The following is a 12441-nucleotide window of genomic DNA, read 5'->3' as shown; positions in this document are numbered from 1 at the left end:
CTCTGCCTCTTCAGGACCCTGTGAGGACAAGGAAGCAAGTGTCTCCAACAGGTACCTATTACGCAGCAGTCTAGTCCCTCACCCCCTGGTGACCAGAAGGCAATAGAAGTAGGAAGTCCTGGCCCCTCCACATCCCACATGGCTCCTGACTCAGTGGCCAATGGGCTTCCATTCTTGATAATAGACCACACTGCACAAGCCCTCAGCTCACAAAAGACTGAGCCCTGGCCCTGGCCCTCCCATTTAGACAAAGCAGGAGCCTGGTTATGGTGCTCACTGCTCCTTGGATCTGCCTGTGGTATTCTAAGGTTCACGTTCCATGCTATGATGCAGTTTCTGTGAGCAGAAGCTGCTCCCCAGCTTCTAAGCAGTATCTAGGGACGCTCACCGCACCACCTCCTACCCAAAGATCTAGAAAGTTCCCCACTCACTTGTACTGCACCCTTATACCCGGCCAGTCCCAGCTCGGTGGGAAGTGGGGTTGCGCCGTGTTGTCCCATTTCCTCTGCCTCCTCGGAATCCACCACGTGAACTGCGGCCACGAAGGAACCTCCCCGACACTCCAAAAGTCTCAGTGTTCAGCTTCCTCTCTTCAGCCCATGTTGTCCGCCTAGAACTAAACCAAGAGATATGTTAAGATCTGACTGTAGTGTACAACAACTAAAGTTTCTGAAATAGGCTTTGTCCTTCAATAGTTCAGAGAAGGAAGAGTGGCCTCTGCCAGCTGTTAAGAGACAGGGCCACCGCCTGGGAGCTTGAACTCTTATACATCGGAATCAGGCCTCCTGCAGCCACAAGGTCACCATACTCTGTCTGAGCCTTCATCTGAGCCATCTAGCTCTCTCATACTAGCCCAGCTTAGACCACCATCACCAAGAGACTGTACATATCAGCAAGATCTCCTGACTGGCTGGGCCCTCACTAATCATATAGCAAGCCATCACCCTACAGGCTATTCTGATGCATAGCCACCTGCGTGTCTTGGCTTCACCTACAAAGTCCCTTCCTCCAGTCCTCCAGCTGCTGCTAAGTGCTGGCCACACCTCTTATACATGATAACGATACAGCTGGGTCTAAGTTCTTTTCTTCGCTTGTCTCTTTCTTGCTTCAGTTGCTCCCCTGGTAAAGTGTGTGCATGACTCAGGCTACCTAGTGCATTTCCTGCTCTTCAACGGCTGGCAGTATGCCTAGTATTCAACCAACAGGACTCCTGGGTCTGAGTTTATACCCCATGCCTCTGTGAAGATTGCCATACAGTTTGGGATACTCATACAGCTGACAAAAATCACAATGACGGACTTCCAACACTTGAGAGGACGGGATGATCAACCAATTGCCTAAGCAGTAAGATCCTCAAGGGCTTCCCAGGCTCATCAGCCAGAGAGAACTCTTGAAGGAAAGCACAGAGTGCAAAGATCTGCCCTCAGCACGTCCTGATCAAGCTCGGAGACAGCCAGAAGCTTCTGGTGGCACAGCCTGGCAGGCAGAGGTAGACCAGCTGGGTCTCTTGTGCTTACCATGTAGAATGTAAGATCCCAGAACACCCACTCCGAATCTAAGCTTCAAGCTTGACTTAGTGCTAGTACATCTTAGTCATGTGCTTCCAGGACTTAGAAATAGCCACCATTCCCACAGTGCACCCCGGCCTTACCTTGTTTTGAGTTCAGAAGAGATGTTGTCAAAGAAGGACTTGGATTTGTCATAGTAACAGTTGGGCCCCAGAAGATCCCCCTCAGCCGGAGTCTCTTCACTCTGGGTCATCACAGCTGGGTCCTTCTCTTCCCCCTTTTCAGCTTTGTCATCTGAAAAGACAAACAGAGCACAAAGGTCCAGAAACAAACACTACACCCAGTGGTCTCCTCCCGCTGGGAGTCTACTCTGCAGCCATCTTCAGGACCAGCCTGACCAGAATATTTCATACCAAAGAGAGCCTTACCGAGGGTCACAAGTGTCACAAACCCACCCAACATATCCATTTCTCAGTTTACTCCAATTTTTACATTGGTTAGGACCCCAACTCACTCCCGAACACCAGCCTTCCTGTCTTGCTCCAAGGATTCTCTTTGGGGACCCCAACTCACTCCCGAACACCAGTCTTCCTGTCATGCTCTAAGGATTCTCTTGGGGAAGAACTTTCAAGTGAATCAGACCTTTAAAATTCAGTTTCTTCTTAAACTCTTTATCAAGCTCCTCTCGGTTGAACTGGGCATTTGCACTCTCAAAATCAAAGTCCCCTTCAAACTTGATTGTGTTTTCCTTAACATTAGTTGGACGGTTTTGCCCTCTGGAACGATTTCTTGTTCTCCGATTGCCTATGTGGAGAAAAAACAGCATGGCTGAAGTCACCAACTTATTTCCAGCTTGACTTCAGAAGCAGCTCACACACACTAAAGGAAGGCACAAGCTCACTGAAGCATCACCTCAGTCCCAAGTCCCCAGCACAGGCAAGCAAAGCACAGCCTGCTGCTCATGGCTATCGACTCAGTGGCCATGGCGGCGTTACCTGACCGCCTCCGTGGAGGTCTTCTGTTCTCATCATTCACCTGCCCTTGAGTGTGCACAGGTGCCGGCTGGACTACATCTAAGGTGCAAAGGGAGAAGTGAGGGAACGCTCCTGCAGAAGCTAGAACCCAGCCACCAAAGCAGACCACTGCCACCACCACCACAGGAAGGACTGAGGCTGCCCACAGGCCTGCCTGTAAAAGCATGTGGTTTGGGCTAGGATAAGGCTTTAAAACACAACCCAGTGAAACGTCACTGGGAACACAGAGCAAACTACAGGGGAATCAGTGTTCAAGTACCGCTGGCAGGCTTGCTGCTTGGCTGGGCCTGGCGACCATTGAGCTGTGTCGCCGAGGTGACCTTGCTGGGCAACAGTTTCTTAGCATTCAAGTTATCAACAGAACTAGTCTGGACAGCCTGCTCCACCATGGGGCTCTTGCCGACTGGGGTAGATGGGAACCCAGCTCCTGAGTGAAGAGAGAAGAAAGTTTAGAAACAGTGAGCAGAGAAAGTTTACCACACCTCAGCCAGGTCTCCTCTGGCTGGTACCTTGGGATAGGACAGAGGTGACATACTGTCTAGAAATAAAGTCTGAACCTAGGGTTTACTCTCCCAGCCTGGCCCATTCCCTTTGAAGCTGGTCCAAGGTAACAAAAGAAACCAAGTCACAGGGTTCTCTAGGAGCACCAACCCTAGAGCTCCAAATTAAGGAACTACAAGGAGAGCAAAGTTACTGTGCTACCAATGGGAACTGCCCCAGGTTTACCAATGGGTTTTCTAGGCAAGCTCTGACCAACCCTGAAGGTGTGTGTCCACAGCCCTGAAACAAATTCAGAATTCAAGAAATGCTGGAGAACCACCCCAGCCTACGATCTTCTAGAAAGTACAGCAGTCAGACTCTGAAGTTAAGTTCTCCAACAGCTTTATGAAGACCAGGAGAGGAGGTGAGGACAGACTACAAGGAAAGGTAACAATCCAGCTTCTCAGTAAGCCCTGCCTGAGTGAGGACAGGCTACCAGGTGCCACTGTGGGAGACTACACCCCACTTCCCACAAAGCAGGATCCTCTGACACACTGGTGAAACATGAAGCACCTCCAGTACTCTCTGCTGCCCCTTAATCTGTCCCAGGTCCTGTAACCCATGGGAACATTACATTCTTCAGGGCTGTGTGGAACTGGACTGAGACATGAAGCAGAAGTTTTGATCATGGCAAAACAAAATGAAAACACTGATGTGGAGAAACTCCAAGGACAGGGTTGGAGACATTCATCCACAAGGTCCTCCTGACAAGAAGCTGAGCTGGACCAGTTTCTCAGGCCTGTCATCTCACTCAGCAAGAACAACCTCAAGAAACAAACAGGAAAAAGTCTTACAGAAGTTGCATGTGAGTGCATGTATGCATGCGTGCGTGCATGCATGCGTATGTGTGTATGGTTTTTAAAAATGTTTATCTATACAGACATTCACAGCTAACCATTGGACTGAGGTCAGGGACCCCTATGGAATAGTAGGGAAGGATCAAAGGAACTCAAGGGGATGGCAACCTCATAGGAAGAACAAGAGCATCAACTAACCTGGATCTCTGGGAGGTCCTAGATAACATGAGGAAGGTTGGTGGTAAGCCACCAACCAAAGAGCAAACACAGGCTAAGCTGGGCCTCCCCTCTCCTCACCACCTCTCCCTCTTCACATATGTAGAAGAAGACTGCCTTGTCTGGCCTCAGTGGGAGAAGAGAAGATGCGCCTAATCTTGTAGAGATTTGATATCCCAGGGAAGGAGGATGCTGGAGGGGGTGGTGAGGTGGGGGAGCACCCTCTCAAGGGAAAGGGGAAGAGGGATAGGGTGAAGAACTCTGGGAGAGGGGATCAGGAAGGGGGGAAACATTTGGAGTGTAAATAAAATATTTAAAAAAAGCTTATCTCTGTGTGTGTGTGTGTGTGTGTGTATGTGTGTGTGTGTGTCTGTGTATCACATGTATGCCCAGTATCCTCAGAGTCTAGAAGAGGAGACAGGGAACCTAGGACTGAAGTTATAGACCACTGGGATGACCATGTGAGTGCTGGGAATCAAACCGAGGTCATCTGAAAAAGCATCCAGTGCTCTTAACCATTAGCCATCTCTCCAAACCCTTGTGTGCTTTTTAAGAAGCAATTTTGCCATATGGGTAGATTTATGTGACCAGTCCTAAAAACAAAGGAAGAACTTCCAGTTATAGCTCTTAATTAGAAAGGATACTGTATGTCCTAATTCAGATACAAAGAGGCCCTCAGGACTTAAGGGCCCACATATACAAACTGATAGTATGCTACGCTCCAACCCCTGGGGCCTCCTGAGCTGAGGTGTTTAATGATGAAGGCCTGGGCTGACTACTAGCATGGTATCACATATAAAACAGATCTGAGCACAAGAACACGAGGAAGGTAAAGACACCCTGAAGTGCTGCTGTCTCAGCAGAGACAGGTGAGCGCACAGCAGCACTAACTAGCTGGCTCTCAAGATGGCACTGTTCATGCAGCCAGACACCTGGGGCTGCCGTGCAAGCTCCCTGTTAGGAATGTCCTGAAGACAGAACTACATGTCTCATCTGATTTGTTGGGAAATTTTCCACAGCAGCAATTCAGAACATGTTTAAGACCTAGAAAACCCCAACAAACACCTTTATGTCTTCCCGTGCAACGGCCACGAACAGGTCAAATCCTAAACCCAGGCAGAGTGAATTAAGTGCTCTGCCAACTCTGAACAAACACAAGCAGTACCCTGGTCCCTATCCCAGCCCCTGCCATCCTGGCTGTTCACCCCTGGCTCTCACAGTCTACAAGCAGCATGCACTTAGTTCTCCAAACTGCTGTTACCCTTGCAAGTGAGCTGAGGTGGCTCTGAGGACATGTCAAGCTCTGAAACAGGCTGTGGAGATGGAGAAGAACTAGGGCTGGAAGCAGCGGCTGAGGCTGGAGGGCTTACCAACTTCTCTAAAGAAGAGAGAGAGAGAAGAGCAAGGAGAAAGCACACAAATCAGTCAGGACATCCTTGTCTTATGCTAGCAAGCCTGGAAGAGCCAAGTGACCTCTCAAATGTTGCCTGCCACACCAAAACAGCAATCACAACAGGCAGCCCACAGCGTTGGTCTGGAGCTTAATTAACATTCCCTACCTCAGTACCCTATGTTGGAGTCTGAGAAAGGGTGGATGGACAAGATGCAAACTCTCTGTTCTTAGGAATGGGGAAAGTATGTATGCGTACATATATGCACATGTGCACATTCGTGTGGAGGCCAGAGGTCAACCTCAGGTGTTGCTTCCTTGGTGTCATCCACCTTTTTAAAGACAGGGTCTCTCAGCTGGCCTGGAACTCACAATTAGGTTCAATTTGTGGGTTAGCCAGTCTCAGGGGTCTGCCTATCTCTGCCTCCCCAGCACTGCAGTGCCCAACTCTCCACCTTTTGAACACAGCTTCAAGGTCAAAGACAGAGCTGATCTCTAGGAGTAGTAAATCCTGTCAGTAGAACCATGTTTGAGCTGGGCTCTTGAAACACACCTATCTAGGCTACAACAGGACACAGGGTATTAATGGGCTCGCAGACAGATCTCATGTGTAAATTACAGCTGCACCACAATTTCTCATTTCAGGTGCATTCTGATTTATGTCATCTGGTGCAAACTCAACAATGCTGCCTCAGTCTCAGGAAACAGCTAGTCAACTCTAACACATTGAAGCTGTGCTGGGTAACTTATCAGGCGTGGTTAAGATACAAGAATTCAGCAGCTGCAGGACATGAAGACTGTCTGGCTCTCAGGGTGCATGACTCCACTGCACGGTGATCATGGTAAGAGTAGTCGGCGCACACAAAATGGTCACTCACCTAGACCTAAGGAAGCGGCATACTGCTGGCTGAGCAGGGAGCTGGCTGCCAGCTGGCCATACGGTGGCATCCCTCTGAAGGGGCTGTAAGGCACATGCGGCTGGAAGGGCGAGGCGGAGGCAGAGCCCAGGGAGGACTGAACAACAAGACACACAGGTAAGAGTGCTGCAACATCCCGTTACCCTCAAGGCTCCACAAACAGCACTTCCTCAGACAGGAGAAGGGTGCCAGATCTGTCAGCATGCACTCCTGATATGGTAGGTAGTTCTGGGTAGTTTCCATTGTTGCCAAACATACCTTTCCCCCAAATATTTCACTACAGCTACATGAACTTCTTCACAGAATTAAAACTCTTACAGCTCCCCTCTGCCAATAGAATCTGACCTTTTTACATGAGGAAATGCCACTTTTAGGTGGAGAAAGGCTCCCTTAAAGAGGGAAAGCTGTGAGGTCAGGAACTATTTACACATCTCCAATGTGTCTTTCATCTCTGCCCACCAACCTGCCTCCAGGATGAGTGCTCATGAGGACTGCCTGTCCCCAATCCCCTCCTCTGACTCTTGCACCCCTCCTCTAGTCTGGTTGTTGTGTTTGCCGTTTGAGACCTTGAATACCTACCTATCCACCAAGCTTTTCAGAAATCTGACTTGGGTTCTCCCAAGTGCCAACCCTGCACCCTGCCTACTCCTACCTTTCTAAATATAGCTTCATCTCAGACCCTGGGGCAGTCGGAACCGGAGGAGCCAAGGAAAGTCTAAACTTACAAAAGATAATAATCTAGCTGCCCTACCCCATGTAATCCTGGGGTATAACCTATCAGGCAGCCAAGTTTAGCTTAAGACTTTCAAATTTAGTGTCCTACAATAATGCAATACCACAACAGAAAACTATCAGACAGAGAACCCCATCACCCCAAAACACCTGATGCTCCACTTATACTCTGCCACTCAAAGCTGGACTGTTATGCTCTAGGCACACCAGGGCCAGGCAAGACCACCAGCAGCAACATCTGTACACCATGCACAGCAAGCTACAGTTCTCTTCCCCTAGTGGCCTTCCATGATGAACATACTACCCTGTAAAGTACATGCTCTGCATGAATTAATCCCTTAGGAACAGAAACCTTCTAGATGAAAACCAGGCCAGTGTTCATTAGAGGGCAATTCCTCAAGTTGAATGCTCTGGGCAAACAGATAACACCAACTTTCCCGTGGAAACCAGCCCTCTCTGTAAAGGCACCCCACACAGAAGCACACACGCACAGAGAAGCACACACACACACAAGCATACTCACATACACATAAGCACACATACAGAGAAGCACACACACTCAGAAGTACACACACACAAGCACACACACTCAGAAGTACACACATACTCAGAAGCACACACACACACACACAAGCACACACACTCACCTGAACAATAGCAGGGTCCTGAGGGAGCGGGTGCTGAGCCTTTGGTGGTTCGCACACAGTAATATCTTTGATATCACTTCCCCGGAAAATGATGTACTCATAAATTTCCTCTCTTGGGGGAGCAGGCCTGTCTGTGGGACGGTCTTCAGTACCAAAGGACCTCACTTAGGGGTTGAGAAATAGACAGTTAAGTTGTTGTCCTGTGCCAAGTCCATTTGCTCAGGCTTCTGACTACAGATAGCGCCCTCTGACACAGCTCTCTTTACAATAACAGCTACTTAATCTCTCAATTTTCAGCCAACAGTACCAATAAAGCACCATGTGGCAAAGATCACAAGGAACAGTGGTTCAGAAAAATGACATGAGAATTCCCGTAGAATCCCAAGCCTCACAAAGTTCCCTGATAATCTGCAAAAACCCGCCAATAGGCAGAGCTCTTTGCAGACAAGGCTGGCGTCGCAGAACCTCTTTCTTACATCTGACTTTGCAGATGGAACCCCTGGGCCCTCATCACAAGCTGCAGCTGAAGAGATTTTCTGAGGCAAGCACGAAAAGTCTCCCTAGCCCTGGTACAAAGAACAGGCCATGGTTGTTGCAGAAACAAAGAGAACAGATCTCCAAACTCAGACCCCCAACATTAGTTTCTATGTCCGTAAGGAAATCCTGGACCTAAAGGACCTAGGATGGATCTAGGAAGGCTAGCACACCTCTCTTTGGAAAGACTCCCCAGGCTGAGCTGAATCTGGTGGCAGGCTTTAAGTAGCACACGTCTATTATGGGCAGGGGCCTACTCTGGGTCTGTTTCTCCAACGGGGGATCTCACGTCAGGTGCAGCACGAAGAGTTCAAGTGAACAAAAAGCCCGAACACTGAGCTCTTCCCTGCAGCACCGCAGTCTGGGTCCGGCGCCACGCTTCAAATAGAAGGTATGGCTAGGGTTTAGGAGACTGGCCCAGGACTGCAGCATGCTGGCTTCAGACTGGCCTCGACCCTTCTATCCGCACCCTCGAGGGCCTAACACACCCCGGGCAGACTGCTGCGCTCACGCTTCTGGACAGCCGAAGGAAACAAGCGCCCCATTTAACGCGGAGAGAGAAGACAAAGAAGCTCTGGGCCCTTACGCTGCCGCGACTAACGCACCGACTCTGGACTTCTCTCATCAAACCAACCCCTCAAGCGGAGAGGGTCGGGAGAGTTCAGAGCAGGACAGCCGCAGCTCAACCGACGCCCTAGTTCGGCGGGAGGCTACACCACGACTCGACGGGCGGTGGCTACCAAGGGGTTCCAAGGAGAGCGCGCAGGACCCGGGCCCCCCGCCTCCGCGCGCGTCTCGCCCCGCGGGGGCGTCTCGCAGGTGGGGAGGTCCACGGCTTCAAAGCCGCCCCACCCCCCGACACCGGCAGGATCCCGGTCCGCTCCTCCCACAGCCCCCGCCGAAGCGGGGGACACCATTGTGCGGGCAGGCGCGGGGCGACGAGCTGTTGGGGCGGCAGTTGGGCGCGCGGCGGCGGCGGGCCGCTACCTTTGGCGAGCGCCACGGTGGAATTGTCGGTGTCGATGGTGTAGAGGATGCCCTCATAGCGGATCTGCGCCTTGGAGATGAGGCTGATCTTGCTGCCCAGATACGGGGTGCCGGACGAGCCGCTCATGGCGGCGGCCGGGGCGCGCAGGGCGCGGGGGACCAGCGCCGGGCCCCGCCCGCTCCGCCGCCGCGCGGTGGCCTGGCCGCCCACTCCGGCGCAGCTTCGCGCCGCCGCCGCCGAGGCGCCTCCTGCCGCGCCTAGGGGCCTGTGGGCCACGAGCGAGCGGGAGAGGGAGCGGAGCGAGGCGCTCAGCCTGAGTCTGAAGGGAGCGGGGGAGGAGCGCCGCCAGAGCCACATCCGGGGCCTCCCGCCACCGCGCGCCGCCCCCGTACGCTCGTAGCCCATTGGCTCCTCGCTGCCGGCTCCCTTTAAATATGGCCGCGCCGCCGGCGGTGGGCGGGCCCGCGCCTGCGCAGCGGAGAGTTGCCGGCTGGGGGTCCTGTCTCTCTAGGTCTTCCCAGCCGGTTCCCGGCGGACCCTGCGCACGGCTTAGGGGCGTGAGACAGAGCGGGCGGGGCGGAGCGCGCGTGCGCGGGGCAGGCGGGAGGCCACTGTTTGCAAACTCGGGGGCGGGGCTGGGGCTGGACCTGGAGGAGCGCCAGGCTCCTCCTGCCGCGCGTGCCGCCCGCACCCTTCTGGCGCAGGTGTTAATAGGGTGGAGGTGGCAGTCATCCTTTCTTGTTTGTTGGAGCTGGACCCCGACAGCGTTGGGCCAGGTGCGTCCTCGGTCCCGCTTGCGCCCCGGGGCTAAGGAACCGGCAGGCGGGTGCTGCTCAGTTCTGCAGCGCTCACTGCGGGGCGCCCCGAAATAGAAAGTGCAGGGGGAGCTCCGGGCAGTCCTGCGCTCCCAAGCCTGAGGCGCTGATGTCCCTAAAATAAGCCTTGACTGTTTTGGATGGCTCCCTACCGCGTGCACGCGTCCTCAGACCGCGACCAAAAGCCCTGCCCGCAGTGTAAAATTGGGAGATTCTCCTAAATAGCTTCCTGTTCTTGCCGTGCTGGCTCCGCGTCATGCATAACTGGTAACTTCATGTTTATTTACAGCTAGTCTCCACCATCAGATCAGAGCCCATCATATTAGTTACTATGAGAAATTTGGTAGGTGGTGAGCAGCATTTTATAAACGTGAAATAGAATGAAAGAGGAGATAAAGGAACATCCCATATAGTCAAAGTAAGTACTGTTTTGTGAAACAATTTCTCTTAAATGTGAGCCATAAAACGTACTTCTTACTGTGGTGACATCAACATACCACCACTGCCGGAGGATGCTAGGAATAGTTGTGAACATTTTTAAATTTTAATATTTTCTTATTTGGTGCATGTGCATGTGTGTCCGTGTGTGCATATGTCACAACTTGTGTAGAACCCAGAGGACAACTAGGAGTTCTCTGCTTCCTGGAAGCATATGGGTCCCGGAAATGGGAATTCAGGGGATCACACTTAGAAGCAAGTGCATTTACCCACTGAGCCATCTTGCTGAGCCGGTTTTCTTTTCTTTTTTCTTTTAGTTTTAGTTTCAGTTTTACTTTTAGTTGTGACAGGAGTCTGTCTTACTCTTAGCTCAGGTTGTCCTGGAACTGACTGTGCCCCCCCAAACTGGCCTCTGACCTCCTGCCTCAGCCTTCTAATGTGCCAAAATTTTGAGAATGAGCCACCACACGAGACACCCATAATGGAACGACTTCCCCCAGTTTACAGAGGCAGGAACAAGCGTAGTAGGTGGATGAATTGCTGGTGACCCTGGAGAGTCCTTTGAGATGTTAGTCTGGGCCTCAAATGCCATGCATCCTTTTCCACCCCCACCTCCCCACACCTTTGTGAGACCCACTGAGTCTCTATCACCAAACAGCCTCTGTCACTGAGCAACAGAGAAGGCAGAAAAGTCCGTTTGATCAACCACACTTTCCACACCTGAGTCTTGACTCAGGAAAACTGAGGCAGGCAGGCCTGTTGGGGAGAAGGCTCCTGGTCTGGGGCATCCAGGCTGCCACTACAGCATGGCTGTGCTCACTTAGACATCCAGGTTGTACTTGATGGGGGTTTGGGGGGTGAGCAGCAGTGTGGACAGTGGACCTGTGAGCACGTCAGTGACCTGGCTGCAGATCCCTTTCTGTAGCCCCTACCTTTCAAGGCAACAGAATCACAAGCCTCGTGGGCTGGAGGTGTGTGCATTCCTCAGTTAACAGAAGTTGATTCTTCCTGAGTACTAGAACTTGAGATGGAGGAAGGAGGTTCGGCTCCCAGTGGCCTCAAAGTGCCTGCCAGGCTCCTGCATCTGCAACTGGGTGGTTCCCCGAGGACACTAGGCACAGTGTAGATGGCCACACAGTGCAGAGGCTAAAAATACACACACTGCCCAGGTCCAGGAATATAGGCTCTGCCATTCATCCCTGACATCCTGCCCAGTACCAGGAATGGAGGGTACTTGTACAGACCCAAGAGAGGGAACAGCTGTGACTGAAATTTGACCCAGGTATCCACTGGAGAAGTGTTTGTTTCCTGGCTGGCGCATCTCCCCAGTACCACTAAAATATAGCTCTTTACAAGTGTGCAGGTCTGGAGAGCCCGCTGAGCCCACCCAATTGATAATCGCATAGCCAGTGAATGGAGAGATCTATAGAGAGAAGCCAGAGCCTCTGAGAAACTCTGACCATGTCAGATTCCCTATCTCAGTCTCTCCTTTTCCCAAATGGTGATTTAGCTACTCTGCCCATCTTTCTGGAACACTAGAAGTCCCCAAAAGATAATGCCTGCATGAGGCTTTGAGAGTGGCTAGGTTGGATGTATGAAGAACCTGAGCTAGCTGCAGAAGCCTGCATTGCAGCCATAAGCTGCATGGGAGTAAGGTGCACAACTCCCAAGAAGGGCAAGTAGAAGGCAGGAAGGTAAACCCACATCCCACACTTCACTGCTGGCCAGCTGGGATTACACTAGCCAGTATTCAGTAGCAGGTGATTGTGTGGTGCCACAGAAAACCATTCTGTAACTTAGAAGCACACCTGAGAAAGAGTGGCCAGCACACAGGATCTCACAGGTACCAGTGCTTAGCACAAAGCTTACAAACCAAGAATTAAAG

At 51.7% G+C, this 12441-nt stretch overlaps 1 protein-coding gene across 4 annotated transcripts; it reads right to left on the bottom strand.

The window, feature by feature from the left end:
- Lsm14b (LSM family member 14B) lies at window positions 1-9707 on the bottom strand. 4 transcript variants are annotated; one of them, XM_031372957.1, is made up of 10 exons: window positions 9303-9696; window positions 7782-7945; window positions 6364-6499; window positions 5357-5473; window positions 2802-2969; window positions 2504-2581; window positions 2151-2312; window positions 1652-1802; window positions 432-616; window positions 1-18 (listed from the first exon to the last, which is right to left on the bottom strand). In XM_031372957.1, the coding sequence occupies exons 1-9, from the start codon at window positions 9658-9660 to the stop codon at window positions 445-447; spliced, it is 1506 nt and encodes a 501-aa protein (XP_031228817.1). In that variant the 5' UTR covers window positions 9661-9696; the 3' UTR covers window positions 1-18; window positions 432-444. The 4 variants fall into 4 exon arrangements, with proteins under 4 accessions (XP_031228817.1, XP_031228818.1, XP_031228819.1 ...); XM_031372958.1 differs by lacking the exon at window positions 2504-2581 and having other exon boundaries at window positions 9303-9704; XM_031372959.1 differs by lacking the exon at window positions 5357-5473 and having other exon boundaries at window positions 9303-9698.
- Window positions 9708-12441: the final 2734 nt, after the last annotated feature.

This window comes from Mastomys coucha, unplaced genomic scaffold (genome assembly GCF_008632895.1).
Source record: "Mastomys coucha isolate ucsf_1 unplaced genomic scaffold, UCSF_Mcou_1 pScaffold15, whole genome shotgun sequence".
Classification (NCBI taxonomy): domain Eukaryota; kingdom Metazoa; phylum Chordata; class Mammalia; order Rodentia; family Muridae; genus Mastomys; species Mastomys coucha.
This window is presented reverse-complemented; position numbering and strand designations above follow the sequence as displayed.

Excerpts from the sequence above, each read along its gene's own strand:
- Lsm14b (XM_031372957.1), bottom strand. The coding sequence starts at position 9,660 with ATGTGGCTCTGGCGGCGCTCCTCCCCCGCTCCCTTCAGACTCAGGCTG. Across the intron at positions 7,946-9,302 it reads CACCGTGGCGCTCGCCAAAG|TGAGGTCCTTTGGTACTGAA; the intron begins GTAGCGGCCCGC and ends TCAACCCCTAAG. Across the intron at positions 5,474-6,363 it reads TGCCGCTTCCTTAGGTCTAG|AGAAGTTGGTAAGCCCTCCA; the intron begins GTGAGTGACCAT and ends TCTCTTCTTTAG.